This window comes from Lacerta agilis, chromosome 12, assembly GCF_009819535.1.
Source record: "Lacerta agilis isolate rLacAgi1 chromosome 12, rLacAgi1.pri, whole genome shotgun sequence".
NCBI lineage: Eukaryota > Metazoa > Chordata > Lepidosauria > Squamata > Lacertidae > Lacerta > Lacerta agilis.
The window spans coordinates 6,628,123-6,647,729 of NC_046323.1; the positions used below are offsets into that span (position 1 = coordinate 6,628,123).

At 42.5% G+C, this 19,607-nt stretch overlaps 1 protein-coding gene across 1 annotated transcript in view; it reads right to left on the bottom strand.

The window, feature by feature from the left end:
• Positions 1 to 17,905, bottom strand: part of BMPER (BMP binding endothelial regulator) — a 158,436-nt gene extending 140,531 nt beyond the window's left edge. Inside the window, exons 1-2 of the mRNA XM_033165204.1 lie at positions 17,746 to 17,905; positions 16,126 to 16,211 (exon numbers count right to left, since the gene is read on the bottom strand). Of these exons, the coding sequence (XP_033021095.1) occupies positions 16,126 to 16,211; positions 17,746 to 17,881 (222 nt within the window). The 5' untranslated portion in view covers positions 17,882 to 17,905. The remainder of the gene's footprint in view (positions 1 to 16,125; positions 16,212 to 17,745) is intronic.
• Between the last annotated feature and the right edge of the window lie 1,702 nt (positions 17,906 to 19,607).

Here is a 19,607-nt window from a genome sequence, read left to right on the forward strand (position 1 = left end):
CTTCAGTACTTTTTTTCTCCCGCTTCTGACCTTGAAATACTGAAACGTTTTAGTGAGTTATAAATTATACCGCAGATTTAAACACAAGGAAAAACATGTCAAGGAGGTTCTTTGTTGCCTTTGCATAAAATTGTGAACCTCTGCCCAAAGAGCTTGAAAAGCAACAGCAAAATAAAAATAGTAGCCCAAAGAAAGTAGCAGCAATCTGTTTTCTATTACAAAATTATCTAAACAAGGAGGCCTCTAGACGCTGCTGCCTCAAAGTACTTGCAGCTAGAATAAGAGCTGACCCTGGCTTTATTTTCTTTCTGTGATCTTGCCTGTGCTACGTATTAGCAAATATTACAAAGGAGAGAAAACAGCTTAGGCAGACCTGTGTAAACAAAGTTGTAAAAGTGGTATGTCAGTTTTCCAGGGGGGGGACGACAAAACAAGATCCATGCAGGTCTGCCAAAAAGCTACCTTTTTAGGCAATATACTACAACTTTAAGGCTGACCTAATTTCCTAAAGCCACTGGGTCAAATCTATCACTTCTATATTGCACTTCCATTCAAATAACTGGCACCACACCCTTTCCTCACTGTTGAAGACCAATGAATGTTGGTGGCAATTATGATAAACACGATAACCTTATAACATTATTAACATACAGGTAGGTAGCCGTGTTGGTCTGCCATAGTCAAAACAAAATAAAAAATAAAAAATTCCTTCCAGTAGCACCTTAGAGACCAACTAAGTCTGTTCCTGGTATGAGCTTTCGTGTGCATGCACACTTCTTCAGATACCTGAAGAAGTGTGAAATATATCTTCAGATATCTGAAGAAGTGTGCATGCACACGAAAGCTCATACCAAGAACAAACTTAGTTGGTCTCTAAGGTGCTACTGGAAGGATTTTTTTTTATTAACATATTTAAACATAAATCTTCTCTACAGCCTTCAGAAAAGGCAACCAGAAGACTCCTTAATACATGGTAAAATGTTATTTGTCTTAATTTTGGGATTTTCAGACTGTGATAGGCATGTACCTATTTCTCACTCTCCAGCAATTTTTTCAAGAGACCTCTGTTGGTCCTCTCACAACTACACTGCAGACCTAGCCCTATTTCACTGCCATGGCATATACTGTGTATATATATATATATATATATATATATATATATATATATATATATATATTAGAATCAGTTCTCTTTCATTATGTAGCTGTGGATTACAGAGTAGCGCCAATACTGAGCGGACTGCCTGTGCAAAAGTCCCCATGCCTACCAATACTCTCAACTGAGTTAAGTCTTTTCTACACACTCCAATGCTGGCAACAACACTGCAAACACATCATGGCAGCTTCAAGTCATGCTGATGGTTTATGTCAAATACGAGAGCCTTTAATTAGTCCAGTTACCCCAGTAACAGTAAAATACAGCTGTAGTTGCTACTGCCTCTTGAGAAACTGGCTTCATTCTGAAAGTAAAAGCTCATTGCAGAATGATGCTGTGTTGCCCTGCAGCATGTCCATTTGACAACAGATGCAGGCAGTCCCAGCAACAGAGGGTGTTTCCACACCTACCCAGTGACATTGTGGGTGTGCGTATGCCAAAATTGCAAGCACCACTTCCTTCTGCATTCACCTGGGGAATGTGCAGGGAGGAAAAGGAGTAATTAAGGGCAGGGTTTTCAAACATATATCATGTAACCACACCCTCCCTTGTGGACAGCATGATGTAGAATCAATCTAGATGGAAAACAACATGCTAAGGACGAACATGAACGATTCTGGATGGGGGGGGGGACCTTACATTTTTGTACTACATACAGGTTGGTGTGTATGAAGCCAGAGTCACTTGTGGGGTGTTCTGGCTCGGGTGATACAATAATTTTACCAGCCTTGGGTGCTAAGCATCTTGACTTTGGGGAGCAGAGATCTGTGGCTCTGTCTCGGGCACCAAAATGTAATGGGGCAGCCTTGGCTTCTTCAGCCATCTCCACAGCCCTTAACTCCAGTGCCCTCATCAAGAAATCAGGAAGGTGGTTCCTCCGGGTCCTAGTTGCTCATACAGTGAGCTCCAGCTTGACCATCACCCAATTCCTGTGGTTATAATTATTATCATATAAAAAACCTTTTGAAGAGTTAATTTTGTAGCAATGTGCTACAAAACATACAAGGTTGCTTCAATCAGCTCATAGACCACATTCATTGCTACTGAGTAATAAGTCACATAAACAGTTTTGTTCCCCGTAATGGGTTTACTTATTGGAATAAATGTATTGCATTATGTCCAAGAATCAAATAATAAGCTTTTGAAAAAATCTTAACCCAGCAGGGCCAGAATTACTTTTAAAAAACCAGCTCCTATTCCTACTTCTGCACTCCAGCACATAAAACGGATTAGGGGAAAGAGCAGAGTTTATTATCCTCAATAATAGTTGACTAGGAGCTATTCAACCAGATTGTGCTTTCTTTGCTCCCTTTTCCTCCCCCACCGGCTCTGCTGGATATAACAAAAATACCTACTTTTGACAAGTGAGCAGAGCTGACATCACACATGAAGTGGCAGAGTGAAAAAGCTACATGCACAGCTCATCTGTCATTTTGACAAAGTGGCTTCTGGTCACCAGTGGGACACTGTCAAAGACATCTGAGTGGTTGGCCTCGACCACCAGCAATCCTTACAAGTCAAGAAGGGGCCTTGTGGGACTTGAAACACAACCTGCTTTGGAACTGGCTCTTGCAGTTACACCTCGTGATGGCTATAAAAGCTGTGTGATATATCAAGTGCCATTACGATCTTTGCAAGGAGGTTACTTTCCATAGCTAGTGACAGCAGATAGCATCTTGTTAATCCAACTAATCGTCCTCAAATGCCAGGAAACGGGATTATGCATGGCTGAAAAAATCCACACAGGAGGAAAGCCAGCTACAGATGTTTTCTCTGTTTGAAATGCCACATTCATTTGAAGAGAAGTGTACAATTCCAGGTCTGCGCTGAAATGGAATGTATAAAAGCAGGAATTCTTTGGGAAGTTTTAAGAGTGAGCAGACAACTGCACACATACAGAGTGTGATTGCCAGGTGTATTTAAGTGTTTATAATTTTGTGACAATAACCTTAAACCCTATAACCTAAACACCGTGACACTGGGAGAGTTTATTGTGATTGTATCTGCCATAGTCCAATTCTTCCTGCAGTCAATAACAGCATTCCAGGAAAGTTTCCCAAGCTGAACAATAAAAGGTAAGGTGACCCAAGACTCATTGGGTCCAAGCGCTACCATGGGAACAGAAGAGGACATCCACTGAGAAGCAAGCACTGATGGCTGACTGGTGGGGTGGGGCTGTAGCTTATGGGTAGAGCACATGTCTTGCAAGCAAAAGCTTCCAGGTTTAATCCCTGGCACCTCTGTTATTACTGTGGTACTAGAGGTATACAGTCGTACCTTGTGTTGCGTTCAGCACCACCAAAGCCCCCTGTCCCCATGCGCTCGGTCCCTCCAAACCAGGCACAATTTTGGCACCCCCTGGGCCTGCTCCCTTGGTGGGGGCTAACCTGGGCAGCTCCTAGGTGTGGAACACCACTTACTGAGACCCCAGGGAACCACTTCCATTCATGGTAGACAATGCTGGGTGAGATGGGCCAATAATGTGACACAGTACAAAACAGCTTCAATAGGAGTGTTCAACTGTATGGTAGAGTTTGCGGATCCTGTCCATCATAACAAAATCCAAGTCTTTAAAAATGGTTAAAAGGTAAAGGGACCCCTGACCATTAGGTCCAGTCGCGGATGACTCTGGGGTTGTGGCGCTCATCTTGCTTTACTGGCGAAGGGAGCCGGCGTACAGCTTCCAGGTCATGTGGCCAGCATGACTAAGCCACTTCTAGCGAACCAGAGCAGCACATGGAAACGCCGTTTACCTTCCCGCCAGAGCGGTACCTTTTTATCTACTTGCACTTTGATGTGCTTTTGAACTGCTAGGTTGGCAGCAGCTGGGACCGAGCAACAGGAGCTCACCCCGTCACGGGGATTCAAACCACCGACCTTCTGATTGGCAAGCCCTAGGCTCTGTGGTTTAACCCACAACGCCACCCACATCCCTTTAAAAATGGTTAGTGACATTGAAATAACAGTTTTCAAATTCCTAAATTTCATTTATATGTGAAATTATATTTCACAGTATTAGGAATTAAAGTGTTAGGAGTGAAGAGGTGTTCAGCAGGGATGCACCTATGCCATTGATGTGACGTGATTAAATGAAGACTTATCTACAAATATAAGAAATCAATGGTTTTGACCCAAAATAGCAGGTGGTTTTTTTCTCTTATTTCAAAGAGGCTTTTGCACTCTGTCCATCTGGTGGCAGAATTCCTCTACTTTGAACTTCTGAATGATGGAAGACCCTCCAGATAACTTCTCTGGGAAGAGGCCCAAAGGGTTGAGTAGTTGGGGGTACCACTGGTACATTGTGGGGTCAGGGGTTGGATTCATGTGAGTAAAAGGAAAAACATGTTAAGTGGGATGTGGGGTTGATAACCAAATTGTCAACTAGATTGACCTGGGATAAGATCCAGCAATGCTCCTCACTGCTCTACCCCTCCTTTTAAATAATAATAATAATAATAATAATAATAATAATAATAATAATAATAATTTTTAAAACAAATTAAACAGCAACTATTATTTGGGTTAAGCCTACAAACAGTACTTGCTAAGAAGAAGGGGAAACATCCAAAGCTGAAGGACAGCATTGCTATTTTTTATTACATTAAAATAAAAAACACCAGAACAGTGGCAGTTTCTACAGTCTTGAAATGCAAACATTTCATACAAGCTATTTTTATTTTTATGGTGCCTTTTTAAGTTTAACCATGAATTCCTTTACATATCCACCTCCAGAATTGAATATTAAAACATTATGGGAAACTAAAAATAAGAGCCCCCCCCCCGTTTTTAAAGAAAAATGACTATTTTTATATAGCAACATCGGCAGAACACCAGGTATCCTGCAACTGAATTACAAGATCGTAATTTTTAAAAAGTCTATTAGCAACTCAATAGAAGAAACTTGAAAGCTTATAAAAGAATATGCACAGGTAACAGTATGCTTTTAAAAGTGAATTTTGATATTGAACCTTCTCTTTAACAACACTGCTCTTATTGGCAATAAAGGAGGGGATCCATTTCTTTCTTTAGCACAGACCCAGACCCATTTTGCATATAAAGCAGAAACATTCCAGAGACATTTTCAACCTAAATTACACTTTCCCCATTTAGTTTATGGTATTTGGTGGGGTGCCCTTTACAAATTTTATTATTTATTCATTTTAACTATGTGTTTTTGTATTCAGATTTCTGGAGCTCTTAATTATGCCAAAGCAAAGCCTTTGGCACTTTCTAGCTTGCTCTAGTTGAAGTGCACCACAGATGTGCTAACACTACTACAGTATTGGTTCTCTTTTGACAGAGTGACGTCAAAATCTGTAATCAATGCAGACTTCCAAACATTGTATAAGTTCTCATTATGATCAATTAAATGTGAAGCACATTTGAAAAATAGATTGTTCCCAGCCTGTGAAATACTGCCCAGAGTGGCTGGAGTAACCCAGTCAGATGAGTAGCAAGCAAGCAAGCAAGCAAGCAAACAAACAAACAAACAAACAAACGTATGAATGAATGAATGATACAGGATGCAGGTGGTGCTGTGGTCTAAACCACTGAGCCTCTTGGGCTTGCTGATCGGAAGGTTGGCAGTTGAAATCCCTGCAACAGGGTGAGCTTCCCTTGCTCTGTCCCAGCTTCTGTCAACCTAGCAGTTCAAAAGCACACCAGTGCAAGTAGATAAATAGATACCACTGTGGTGGGAAGGTAAACAGCGTTTCTGTGCGCTGCTCTGGAGTTCACCCAGAAAGCTGTCTCTGGGCAAACACTGGTTCCCTCGGTCGTTTACCTTACCATTTTACCTAAATAAATAATAATTTGCTGTTATTCTTACTGTATTTCTGTGTCATTTCTGTTAGTTACAAAATCCTTTTATGTTACAAGGACCATTTCTCAAAATTATTTCACTCCAGAAATCTATGTGTACTCTGATCTTCACATGAGAGTTCTGGGGATCTGGTGTCAAATCTGAGCTTGAAGTTCTGCAAGTTAAATTTACGAGGCAGATATTGGGGTTTTCTCCTAGGACTCTGTTGGCTCACTTTAGAGCCGAGTTGGGTCTCCTTTTGATAGCAGCCAGAATTAATGTAGCCTACTTTAAGATACTGGCGTAGACTAAATGCCTTTGAGGATCATATCATCACCAAGCTCTGCTGGTTGGAGCAACTAAGAACAGAAGGTTGGGCACAAAAGTGTCAAGACAAGCTTAAGGCTTACAATCTCCAAAAGGATAAATATTTGTCCCTTAGCTTGTGTGGTCTTAGAAAGTGGATCTTCGACCATGACACCAACCAAGGCAGAGCATCCATTATTGCTGCCCATTACTCTATTTGGTACCCTCAAAGCAAGGACAACCACTCAAGGCCTCATTACCTTGAGACACTAGCCTTTCCACAGTTACATAGGGTCTTTGTTGAACTTCGGTTTCAACAGATGCCCTCAGCATCCATAGAGGGGACATACTTTGGAATAGCACACATGGAATGGAAATGCATTTATGGATATAACCAGGTTGAGGATCATGCACTATTTGTTGTTCTGTTCTCAGAGTGATCCCCCAGGAACAGATAGTTGAACTCTTAGCTGATAAATACCCACAAATTACACATCTGGTAGCCAAATTTGCTCTGGCACCTAAGCAGCTCTGCTCCAGTTATGTTAATGCATTGTAATTTCAAAATTTTATGCTGTGTAATTTAAATTTTATGTTGTGTGATTCTAAAAGAATATCTTACTTTTTGCCCTGTGTTGTTCATTGTGAAGGCCTTTGGCTATATATAATAAATTGTTGCTTGAATTTATGACTTCAGTTATGCACCTGAGGAAAGGAACTGAACTTCGTTTATTTTGCTTTCAACCAGAGAACCACCAGCATTCCGGTAATTTCTTCATCAGTTCTTCTTGCCCTGCAGCCACTGGGTCCGTTATAGAATGAATGTAACAAGTAGAGCAGTTGGAAAGCTTTTACATTCTTGATTTATTTATTTGTGCATCCTTTTAATCATTAATTCACACTTACTAATTTAGCATTGGTCAATATGACAATACCAAAACATGCTTCAGGCACCTCACTACTCTAAACATGATTTCTGTCTCGTGTACATTTGATGCATCTGTGAAAACATTTAAAAGGAACAGCATATGGTCCCATTTCTACTCTGGGATGCACTCACCAAATTCTGATCAAAACCTTTTTCAGCATGGTGCCATAAAAGGTTACCGTTAACCACTGTGTAGGAGGGGAGGAGAAGAAAATTGATTGTACTTTACAGCAATAAAGGCATTTAAAGTGAGGGAAGATTAAATTCAGGTAGGCACTTTTGGACAATGTACATCAACTCATGAAATTATATTGAATAAAACAGGTTTGAATGTACTGTTTGATGGTTTTCTTTTAATATGCACTATTCCACAACATTTCATCTGGGCCATATTATACCTTGATACAACAAAAATTGGATCCTGATGTACTAAGATATTGCTGTGTTCACCAAAGACATATGCCAAAAAGTTGCTTTTAGACCAGACTGAGCATCACTTGCAAATGGGGTGTTGTGCAAAAGGCTTGTAACAGGTACGTAGAGAATTCAAGACAGGTGAGTGTGGGGGTTGGTTGGTAATGTTTGTTTATTTGTTTTATTTGCTCATTTATTGCTATTAGAAGTGAGGAATGTTAGGTTTCCTTCACTACACCTCTTTGTTCTCTCAAGCTAGGTAGAACCCAATTCTTATAACACTGAGCTTCACACCATTTTTATAACTGCAAGGTCAAATTCTACATGGCACATTTGGATATAGAAATGGAAATTTAAACTACAGAATGATGTTTCATGCTGAATAAAACTCATGCCAAGCAAAGCTCCGATTTCTCGTTTCCTGAGTGCCTGTCTCCCAACTTTTCTCATGTTTCCAACGCCAGATTACACTTTCTGGCTCACATTGGTTTCCTTCTGTTCCACATTTAGGTGATAAAAGGTTGAGAACTACAATTACTGCTGCTCAGGTACACTTGGCAGGCTTTAGGTTTGGCGGGGTGGGGGAATTGGTATGGATGTCATTTGTCAAGGTCATTACTCTGGCTTTTATCAACTGTTACTTCACTCATGGTTTTCAAAAGTACAGTACTACACAACAATACACACACATACAAAACAGAATTTAAAACTTATCTACATCCCTAGAAGACTTGATTCAGTGTAGAGCTGTTTTGGCAGGATAATTAAGAAATGAGAAATCAGCTCTTGCAACGATTGGCTTGTAAAGATTTATGGCTACATCTCCAAGATATAGCAAGAGATCAATGTCAGATCACCCGCTTTTGAAAGTTAACTAAGGCCTAGTCCTCACTGAGATAATAAATCTCTGCGTGAGCTGTATCACATCCGACTCCAGGTAGGGGATCAAATGACTAAACACACTTCCATTTAGAACCTCCCTCCCTAAGCTCCAATAAGAACTTTTCTCCTTGACATCTAATTTTCTGTATGGAGGGATTCATTTGTTTTATTGATTCCAAGCAACGGCGCACCGAAGCTGAAAGTCAGACAATGTTTTACCACCTCAACAGGCCAAGGTGTGAGGAGTCTAATAGGAGAAAGTCAGGGATTTCTTGCAGACAAAAGATGTAACGTGTCTCTGTTCTTGCATTTAATTAACTATCAAAAGCAGCGTGTGGAAAAGGTGCACTGCTTGCTTCTTCCTCATTTCTTTCTCTCTCCCTCCCCCAGTGGTGGGCCAGGTCAGGAACAGGCCAAGGGCCTCACTTGCTCAAAATGTCTCCTCACCAAGTTGGCAGGGCTGTGCTACCTTACTATCAGCCTTTCCAGGCCTCCAGGTCACTTTTGAATGGAAGGCAAGCTTGGCTCCCATCCAAAGTGACCACTCGCCATTTCAACTTCCCTAAAATACAATGCCCTAGTCTACAGATGGATGGCAGTGGCATTAGTGGCACTGTGCCGAGGGTCCCCTGGTGCAAGCCGCGGTCAATCGGTTTGTTTTTATGAACCCCCCTCCCAATGCCAAGCTCCATGGGGAGTAGTCCTAATTGAGGTTTGTTTGAACATGCCTTAAAATGTTCCAGTAGATTGAGTCCTATCGTAGATTGTTCATTACGCAACATCACACACCTCTTTTGTGCCAGTACAAATCTGTGCGATGGAAGAGACTGTCAAGTATTTCCTGTCACCCATCCAGTTGCAGTAGTGTGCTTAATCTTCCCCTTTGGTTTTGTTTTAAAAACTAAAAATCCAGAAACAGCTTATGGAATGGTTATTCTTGGATCCCAGCTGCCATCTGGTAAGATGCTCCAGTCTTATGCAGACAATGACACATGGGATGAAATTATATGGTTTGTTCCACCAACACCACCCAAGCTGCAACCCTCATGACCATAATTATCTCCCAACATTTAAAAACTCAAAATTTTTAATTCAGGCTAGGTTGATCTTGTGGGGAGCACTCAAACATTTTAAATCCTGTAATTATGCACAGATCTCATTTCAGCTCTTTCTGCTATGCTGGGGCAATTTTATGCCTTCCTTGAGATAACACTGAAGCACAACATATTTTTACAAAGAAATGCTACAATATCCCATGTGAACTATTTTCAGACATAGAATAACCAAGCTAAATATGGTCTTCTATTGCGCTTATACCAAGGTTTACCATAAAATATTCCTGTTGCTTTATCCCTTTTCTATATTGCAAAACTTTCATATAAAACAGGTCCCTACATAATGCCATGGCAAAATGAGTTTCCTTCAAATTCCTGAGTCTGTGGCCTGCTTTAGATGTGCAGGCACATCACGTGATGATTTTCTACTTGATGTCTGGCATGTGAATGCAGGATCCGACTCTACTGAATAACATTGTTTCTGAGGTAATATGAAAGTCCTATCTTTAGACATGAAAAAGGTTACAAGTAATATACCAGTCACAAATGAAAAGTCATTAGTTGATGTTAAAATTGTAAAGTAATAAATGTGAACCCATCCTTCCTCATCTAAATCCTCCTGTTTCACAGCCTAAATGAAGAAGTGCCCTTAGTTATGCAGCCTTCCATTAAGGCACCTGTGAAGTCTTATAAACCTTAATCCTGCATTTCAACCACAACACTGTAGGCTATGCAATGCAGTTCTGGAACTTCTCATCTGTGGATGGGAGGTGAGTTGTGTTCTTTTCAAAACCCTCACTTCTTCAGATCTCCATTCTCCACATCTCATGATACTACAACCTGGGGCCACCCAGTGAAGATGAATGTTCCAAGATTCAAGACAAAAAAGTACTTCATACAGCACATAGTGTGGAATTTGCTCCCACAAGATATAGTGACAGCCACCAACTTTAAAAGAGGATTAGACAAATTTATGGGAGAGGCTACTAACCATAATGGCTATGCTCTCCCACCACTTTCAAAGGCAAGGCCTTAATTCACTACCAGCCCAAGGCATTATGGGGATAATGGTGCTTTTGAGTCATCACCCATAACTGGAAGCTTGGGGGATTCCTTTGGGGCCTGGTCTGTGCATCACGATGTAAGCTGGAGGGTGGGGTGCAGGTGCAAAATTTGGGTTTCACTAACCTAAGACTCACATAGCAAGGTTGAGACCTTCTCCCAATCCTTGGCTGTGGGGCAAATAATGTGCCAGCTTACATGCCCAGGGGTGAAGGATGCTTCCCTCATTGATTCCCCCTGCCCACACTTAGCAAAAACATTTTAATAGTTTTTTAATCACTTAATAAGTTGCCTTGAGTATTCTTTCTGGGTGTGGGAACAAAGGACAGTTGCTGGGAATCACAACTGGCAGGGAGTGCTGTTGCATGTAGATCCTGCTTGCGAATTCCCCATAGCCATCTGGTTGACCACTGTAAGTACAGCATGATGGATCAGATGGGCCTTTAGGCTGATCTAATGGGGCTCCTCTTATGTTTTTTAACCAAATACGGGCAGAGGTCAGTAGTGGCACAGCAAGGAAAGGAGGCTTAAGTTTTATATCACATTCCCAGCATTTCCGTAACACAGCAAAACAGAAGGAACATCAATAACTGGGGTGGTTCTACTGTTTCCTTGCCTCTTTCAAGGACTGAAATAATGGGACCTGAAAATCAGGCTATTTAAGATTATCATCGTCCCTCAACAATGGGACAAACTGCATGCCCATCACAATACTACTATGACTGCAATATTTTGGAAGAAAGCCATACAGGCTTTGCATGTCATGATGTTGCCAAAGCATGGTCACTGGATGACCAAAACTTATTTCAAAGTGGGAGGAAGTGCAGAAGCCACATGCAAAAGAATATGTGGCTCATCATACACTGAAATATAAATAAAGGGTTACATATCTGGAAAAAGTAGGTGATTTTGCATGCTGCTGGCACAGAACAGGCCTGCTGTGAACCATGTGCCTGATATTAACGAGTAAAGTAGAATATTTGCACGCAGCCTGCATGCATAGTCAAAATTCACGTGATCTGTGCTGATCATGCAAGTTTTGGCTGTCTGCACAGGTCCCTGGATGCAAACACTCTGCTGTACAGATTGATGTTGGGCATCTGGAGAGGGGCACATTCACAGTTCCACCCTGCCCCTTCCATGCATAGAAAAGAATGAACACTGAATGCCTGCAGAGGGCAATGTCCTTCAATAGTTGTACTTTAATTCACCCATGTACAATTATAGTGTGAAGACAAACGTGGCTAAATACTGATGGACATAGAATAAAGAGCTCTGGAAGGCAAATAAGAATATATGTGAATAAAAAGTGAAGAATTAAGAGATGCCATTGTTACAATCCAGACTTTTACTTCCAAATAGCCCTAGTAAAGTTATATATATTGGGCTGGAATAAATGGTTTGAGAAGATAACTGTTTATTTATAAACATTTATTAACCACATCATCAACAAAAAATAAAATTCTAAGAGGTGTACAAAATAATATAAATCAATTATCAATAAAACATAGATAAAATGAGTAAAAATTACAAGGAAGTATATATAATTCAGTTGTATGTTTGGATAGGTTTGCTGAATTTAAAAAGTTTTCAGCCGTTGTTTAAAACAATAGCAGGGGTGAGTGCTACACTGTATATAGCACTGGTCTTTAACTGGTAGCTCAGAACCAACTATTGAGTTGTTGCTCACGACCCATTATTGGGTCATGGCTCAGTACAAGGTGGGTCATAACAGCAGCACTCTGCCATACAGATATATGGTTTAAAAAAAGGTTCCCTAAATGCATGTTTGTGTTGAAAGTGGGTTCTGTGTCTGTAAAGGCTGAAGACTACTGGTCCATGGCTCCTTTCCCTTGTAACACATTTAAGCAAATCACATCTCTCTGTACGTAAGCCTCCTTGTTTGACGCAGAGTTCGTGTGAGGCTCCATTCGTCAATGTTTGTACAGTCTGAAGGGCTTGAGTGGAAGGTACTATTCAAGTACAAATCACAGCCCTTACAAAAGTACATACAGAAATTATTGTACAAACAGACAGATATGAAAGTTATACTTCTAGCTCACCAGCAGGTAATGCACAGAGACAATTCACACAACCTTTTTTTTTTTACACATACCACTCTAGACAATCCAAGTTACTTTTTAAAATCTTACAATACTACTATAGTACAAGTGGCAACCATCTTATAAACTGCAGAATTAGCATTAGGTGTTTTCACAAATGGGACCAAAGCAGCTCTTGTTTAAAGCTCTTTCTAATGAAAATATAAAACCTACATTGGCAGGGTCACATTGGAAAATGCCTCTGCAGCTTCTCTTCTGCACTAATAAGGATCAAGTACTAACAAAAATAGTGCAAAGGCAAGTGTGAAAGTGCTCAAACACCTAAGTGCAACTCATTACAATCTGATGTACCTCTTTAGTGGGAGCTGTTGTGCGATTCCGTGCACATGGAATGTAACTTCTTTGTGGAATGATAGGCAATTTGAAGATGATAAATTAGCATGAAATCTGCTAAATTTGGGGTTGTTTTCTTTTTTAATGAAAAATCATTAATTTAATGTGCATGAAGTATGGCCACAATAACCCAAAACCAAATTCATGGAGCTGAGCCAAATTTGGTATGTAGGCCTCTTGTAGCATGAAGAAGAGCTGCTTAGTTTTTGGCTGGAAGATCACAGCTGGAAATGGGGGCAATGTGTAGGACCTAATACCTACAGTGGTACCTTGGGTTACATACGCTTCAGGTTACATATGCTCCAGTTTACAGACTCCGCTAACCCAGAAATAACGCTTCAGATTAAGAACTTTGCTTCAGGATAAGAACGGAAATTGTTCTGTGGCGGTGCAGTGGCAGCGGGAGGTCCCATTAGCTAAAGTGGTGCTTTAGGTTAAGAACAGTTTCAGGTTAAGAGCGGACCTCCGGAACGAATTAAGTTCTTAACCAGAGGTATTTTGCTTATGAAATGACACTGTATTTTGCTTATGAAATGACAAGCCAAGCAGAGCACTCAATGTAGAGACACAAAGCAATACTCTGATATCATACTTCATACAGAAAGTATTTAGAAGAAGAAGAAGAGTTTGGATTTGATATCCCGCTTTTCACTACCTGAAGGAGTCTCAAAGCGGCTCACATTCTCCTTTCCCTTCCTCCCCCACAACAAACACTCTGTGAGGTGAGTGGGGCTGAGAGACTTCAGAGAAGTGTGACTAGCCCAAGGTCACCCAGCAGCTGCATGTGGAGGAGCGGGGACGCGAACCCGGTTCACCAGATTACGAGTCTACCGCTCTTAACCACTACACCACACTGGTGTAGTTTATTTATTTATTTATTAGAACTCACATATCTGCGTTCCCCCACAAAATGTTTATGACATCCTATTTATGACACTTTAAAGAATTTTGTGGACTCCTAAATGCCACAAAGTGCCTTGTTCTTCCTTCAACAAGGTACCCTTCTAAAAACTGTGCATGCACATGGTTTCACCTGTTTGAATGGTGGTCTGCTTTCCTTTTTCAAAAAAAGTATATGTGATACATACAGACAGCTGTGTTGTGTTCAAGTTTTATTAGGTTATGCAAAGAGTTAGTGATGGATGCACACGGAAACCTACATTAATCCACAAAGTGAATTTAGGAGATTTTCCACTAGTAAGAGAGAAGGGTGAACACAGCAGGTTCCAGAATGCTGAGAACCTTGGTCCTTGCAGTAATGTTCCAGCAGGGAATTGAAACTTCGCTGCCTTCTTCCCTCTGCCTATTGAATACTGTGAAAAATAAGGGTGTCAATTGTTCAGGAATGCTATACAGCAGAGTCCAATATGGCTCCATCTTATACTTGAGCTAGACTCTGGATGGACCAAGATAATGATCTAAAACAGACCTAGGGGCAGGCAGGCACTCAAAGTTCAGTCTTTAAGCCAAAGCTCAAAAGTAAGAACAGGAGAGCTTAAAATTTAAGGAAGTAAAATTTAAGTAATGCAAATGACAGTCTCCAAACTGAAAAACATGGACACACAAATATAAAATAAGTAACATAATATTCAGTTAGGTGTGGGATGGAAGGGTATCTGTTAGTAGGTTAACCTATACATACAAAAACTGAAAGGGAACTAACAATTCTTCTAATGCAGCAGGAAAATAGCCAGGAGAAGAGCTAGTCTGGGATTTTTGCAAGAAATATGGAGGACACGGTACAAAGGTTAGAAGCAGCACCTGTTTAACATTGTAACTTATCTTCATTTTATATTAAAAAAAATAAAAACTGAAGCACTAATTAGGACATTGAACATGATAAGATATGAACAATACAAGCTATACGCAATATATTCAACTGCAAATCACATGAAAAACAGCTGACTGCAGACATCTTTGGGAAAAGTAAAACCACAGACAACTCATTATATTTCACTTTGCTCCCCGCCATCCGGTTTTTTTCCTGCCAGTTTCTCTTCCTCCTCTAAAGTTACTATCACGAACACTGATTCAAAGTTTTGATGGCTCTCTAAATAATGGCCAGGCACACCTGCCTTCACTTAACGAGACAAACTGCAGAGCTGGGCACCTTCGTAATATAAATAAAAAAGTGGTTTGGGGTTTTTGGAGCAATGGTGACCTATACCACCTGTCTCTTTTTCTGATCTGACAGATGGAAAATCCTCGTTTTATGACCAAAAAAACATTCTGCAAGGTCCTGCTCCTCCCTCACTTAGATAAATGCAGTTATTCCTACTCTAGTTCCCATATGACTTTTTTGGGGGGAAATCCTTTTAAAAATATCTGCTCAAATTTGTTTGTTTTCCAACTGTCAGTGATTATTTTTATGTGGCTCTGACAGTCTGGCTTGCAAAGCGTTTCTACTGTGAAACTGAGATCCCTTGCAAGAATAAGGGGGTATTTCCTTTGCTGCAGAATACAAACCAGGGTCATTGTTAACTACCAGGGAATCTGAACTTCCTGAACAAACAACAGCCAGTGTCATCCTTGGAGTGCAGTTTTTTGATAGAAGTATCATGTGTGCTGGCATTGTCTTTTTATTACAATATGTCTAGCCAAGAATGCAGAGCCTGAATGTATACCACACTGCATTTCGAAAGCAGACTTGGACTTCTAAACCACCTGGATTTTGTTGCAGTTATATCTTTCATTGCAACTCTGAAGCCAATTTTTAGAACTTGGGCAGAAAATAAGCAAAGGCCCAGCTAAACATCAAATCCTTCTCCTCATCCATAAGCACAAACTCTACAAGCACAAAAACCACTTAACAGTGGCTCAGCACAATGGACGTTAGAGGGGGAAAGCCTCAATCACAAATACATCCTGTAAACAAGAGTGTTCAGGTAGCCTGACAATGTCATGGGCAAAGTCAGCTGAAAGATTTGTGTCTAAGCAAAAGTCAAGGATATGATTCCAAGATTACAGACTGGAAATTAATCTCTGGCGGCACAAAGGGAAAAGATAAGGAAATTTGATTACACGATACATTATTGTTTGATCTTATCAGTGGAATTCACACTTACCAGGCAAATGCATGTTATGCAAGGATTGTCTGTGATAAAGGGGATTTGTAGTACTTCTCCTTCATTTTCACATTTTGCAACAGAACCTGCAATAGATATTTTAAAAATTAATACTTTCTCCTCCCACTTTGCTCACGTTCAAAGCTGAAGGTTCCATGATCAGTTAACAGCCTGAATTAACTATGCACAGCACTGCAGTCAAAAAATCTGTAGTCCTATGCATACTTATGATGCTACATACGTGGAAGAAAAGCCCACTGAAATGAATAGGGTTTACTTTTCAGTAAACATGGGTTTTCCTTTGATTGAAGAAATGCAAGTATTTGGAATTATTACTATTTTGTTAAGCATTTGTACATTTTTTTAAAATTATTGTTGTCTTAAAGTAAAGGTAATGGGATCCCTGACCATTAGGTCCAGTCATGTTCAATTCTGAGGTTGCGGCGCTCGTCTCACGTTATTGGCTGAGGGAGCCGGCGTACAGCTTCTGGGTCATGTGGCCAGCATGACAAATCCGCTTCTGGCGAACCAGAGCAGTGCATGAAAACGCCATTTACCTTCCCGCTGGAGCGGTACCTATTTATCTACTTGCACTTTTGACATGCTTTCGAATTGCTAGGTGGGCAGTTCCCATCCACAAACTGTCCAAAGTAGTATGGGGATGAATGTTCCTAGGTCTCAACAGACAGGAATGTTTTTGATCCTTTGAAACTCTTTGGGAGTGTTACTTTTAAAAATAAAATTTAGGTAACTTTGATAAGGACCTGATGTCTCTAGGTGGAAATTTCTCATTTATTTATGTGGAGCAGATCACATGAATTCAACCCACGGGTGTCTTTGAAACCTAAAGACCAAGACTATAATCAGCATCAATTTGCAAAATTAGTTCAATGAGCAAAACCTCCCATGACACACACACACACACACACACCATAATATCAAAGCTAACACTTATCACAATGGCTAGAAATGGACTCAACATCTCTTTGGACGCACCAGGTGTCAGTAAAGTATGCCCTCCATGAAGCAAGGGGTGGAGAGGAAAGCAGCTAAGGTCCTTCACCTGCCTGAAAGGCATGCAACTTAGAGATCACCTCTCCTTCTCAACATTTCCCCATCTGCTGACCAAGGCTCTCAAGGACTCCCCGAGCTTTATCTGCGTGTTGGTGCTGATCATCCTAAGTGAGAAGGCGCAGCCGTTCTCACGCCACGCAACTGCACCCTACGGCTATCAGCCTGTCTGTACGCTCAGTTCCTTCTCCAGCTTTGCAAGCAAGCAGGCAGCTGATCTCCGAAAGCCACATCAGAGAGTCCGGAACCCAGCCCTGTTGCTTGGTTTAGGTTTGCACCAGATCCAGATCTGACGCTCGGTAGCCGGGCTGCTAGGCTGTCTACGATCCTCACCTGCGCGATGCTCGCGTTTCCGAATGCGGGGTGCGCGCGTGCAGAAGAACCTCGCCCGCCGCAGACCCACCCCCCTTTCGGCCCATTCTGACGACCCGAAAAAACCTGCCTCCATCAGTCCCATCCCCTTCCCCGCTACTCGCCCCAGCGCGCAAATTTTGGCACGGGCGGGCAGCCTGAGCGCGTGCCGCTTGCCCTCCCTCCTGTGCCCTTTACCTGTGGGGAAGGAGGAAGCCCCGGCCATGGGAGCTGCCCCCAGGTGGTGCAGCAGGAGCCAGGCGGCGAAGGTGAGCCCGGGGGAGCGGAGCCGCTGGGACACGGCTCGGGAGCTGCAGCTGAGGAGCCAGAGCATCGTCCCCGGGAGAAGAGGAGGAGCGGCGGCGGCGGCGGCGGCGGCTGCTGCTACTGCAAAGCAGGGAAGAGGAGGAGGCGGCGGCGGCGAGCCGGGCAGGGAAGTTGCTGCTGGGGATGAACAGGCGGCGGCAGGAGGCGGACTTCTCTCCCTCTCTCTTGCTGCTGCTGTGAGGCGCTCGCCAGCCCACCGGCCCCTCCTGAGCGGGATATGGGTGGGCGGACGGGGTGGGTGGGGGAGAGGCGCCGGGCGAGGCGGGGCCAGCCGGCGGCTGCTGCTGCCGCTGCGCGAGGGACCCCCCGCCCGCCTCGTGCCCTGACAGGAGGTGCCGCCGCGCCCGCGGGCGCCCTTCCCGCGGTGCCCCTCATTGCCCCCTCGAGAGGCGTTGGGGGGCGGCGGCGGCCCGCGAGACTCCGCCGGGCCCCGCCCCTCAGCGCTCCCCCTTCAGGGGGTTGTTTTGTGAGGGGGCGGCGGCGGCGGGAAAAGGCTCTGAGGAGAACCTCGCTCCCTGTGACCCGCGTCGCTTTAGCGTTTCCTCACGTCGTTTTTTTCCTTTTCCCTTGAGGGGAGAGGGAGCTCGGCGGGTCCGCCGCTGAGGTGAAGGGAGCCCGCCGCCTTCCTCCTCGCACGTGGCGAGTCTTCGGTGGAGGTAGAGAAACCACGCACATGTGTTGCTCATAATAATAATAATAATAATAATAATAATAATAATAATAATAATAATAATAATAATAATGGTTTGAAATTTAAGACTCCCCCCCCCCACAACAAGGAAAAGGCACATTCTTGCCCTGCCCGTAGACCAGGAGGTCGTGGCGGGAGAGGCCTTCAGAGTGAAGCGGGGCCCTTATTTGCGCTGCCAGCCTGACCTTCACCCTCTTATACTGTATATAGAGAGAGGAAAGGAGACGTGGAGGTGCAAACACTTGCGGGGCACTCCTGTTGCCTACTCAGAAGTAAGCCCCGCTGAGTAACTACTTTAGGGGTGCCAACTTGAATACTGTATGATTTTTTGGGGGAGCGAGGCAGGTAAGCCCCGCCCTGCATAGTTGATCACATGATGTAGCGTTATTTGATTGGCAATGCCCATAAACGGGGGGGGGGGCTGGCTTCCTCAAATGTTTTATTGGGGGGCCTGAAGGGACCTTGGTCCCTCGGAGTTGGCTCCTATGGGATTCACTGGGGCCTACTTTGGGGTTAAGTGCTATTGGAGTGCCACCCGATTCTGTAAAAGCATTTTAAAAATTATTAAACCTGCTGGATTAATCCATTTTAAAGGTACCAAGATTAAGATGATGATGATGATGATGATGATGATGTATTTTTTTAAAAAATACACAAAGCTGTAAAACAAATGTAAAAGCAACCTGCAAGTAGGAAACGTCATCTCACATAGTGGATGCCTCTTCCAAGAGACCTGCCTCATCTACAAGCAGGGACAATGTAACGCTTCTTGCTTCGAAAGTATTTCTTTTTATGGATGTAGGTTTTTACAAATTTAATCAGCCAACTAAAACTCATGCAAACAATCCACTAAAGTTTAATCAGGTGACTGCCCTAGTAAGAAGAGGCTGAAGAGTGCACATTCCCTCACCAGTGAGAGCTTCACACAGAAAGCAATGTTTCTAGGCAGAATGGAGCCCCAGCATCCATATATATATATATATATATATATAGCGCACTGCAGAGAGAGAAACATCAGTTTACTAACTGCTGCAGATAAAAT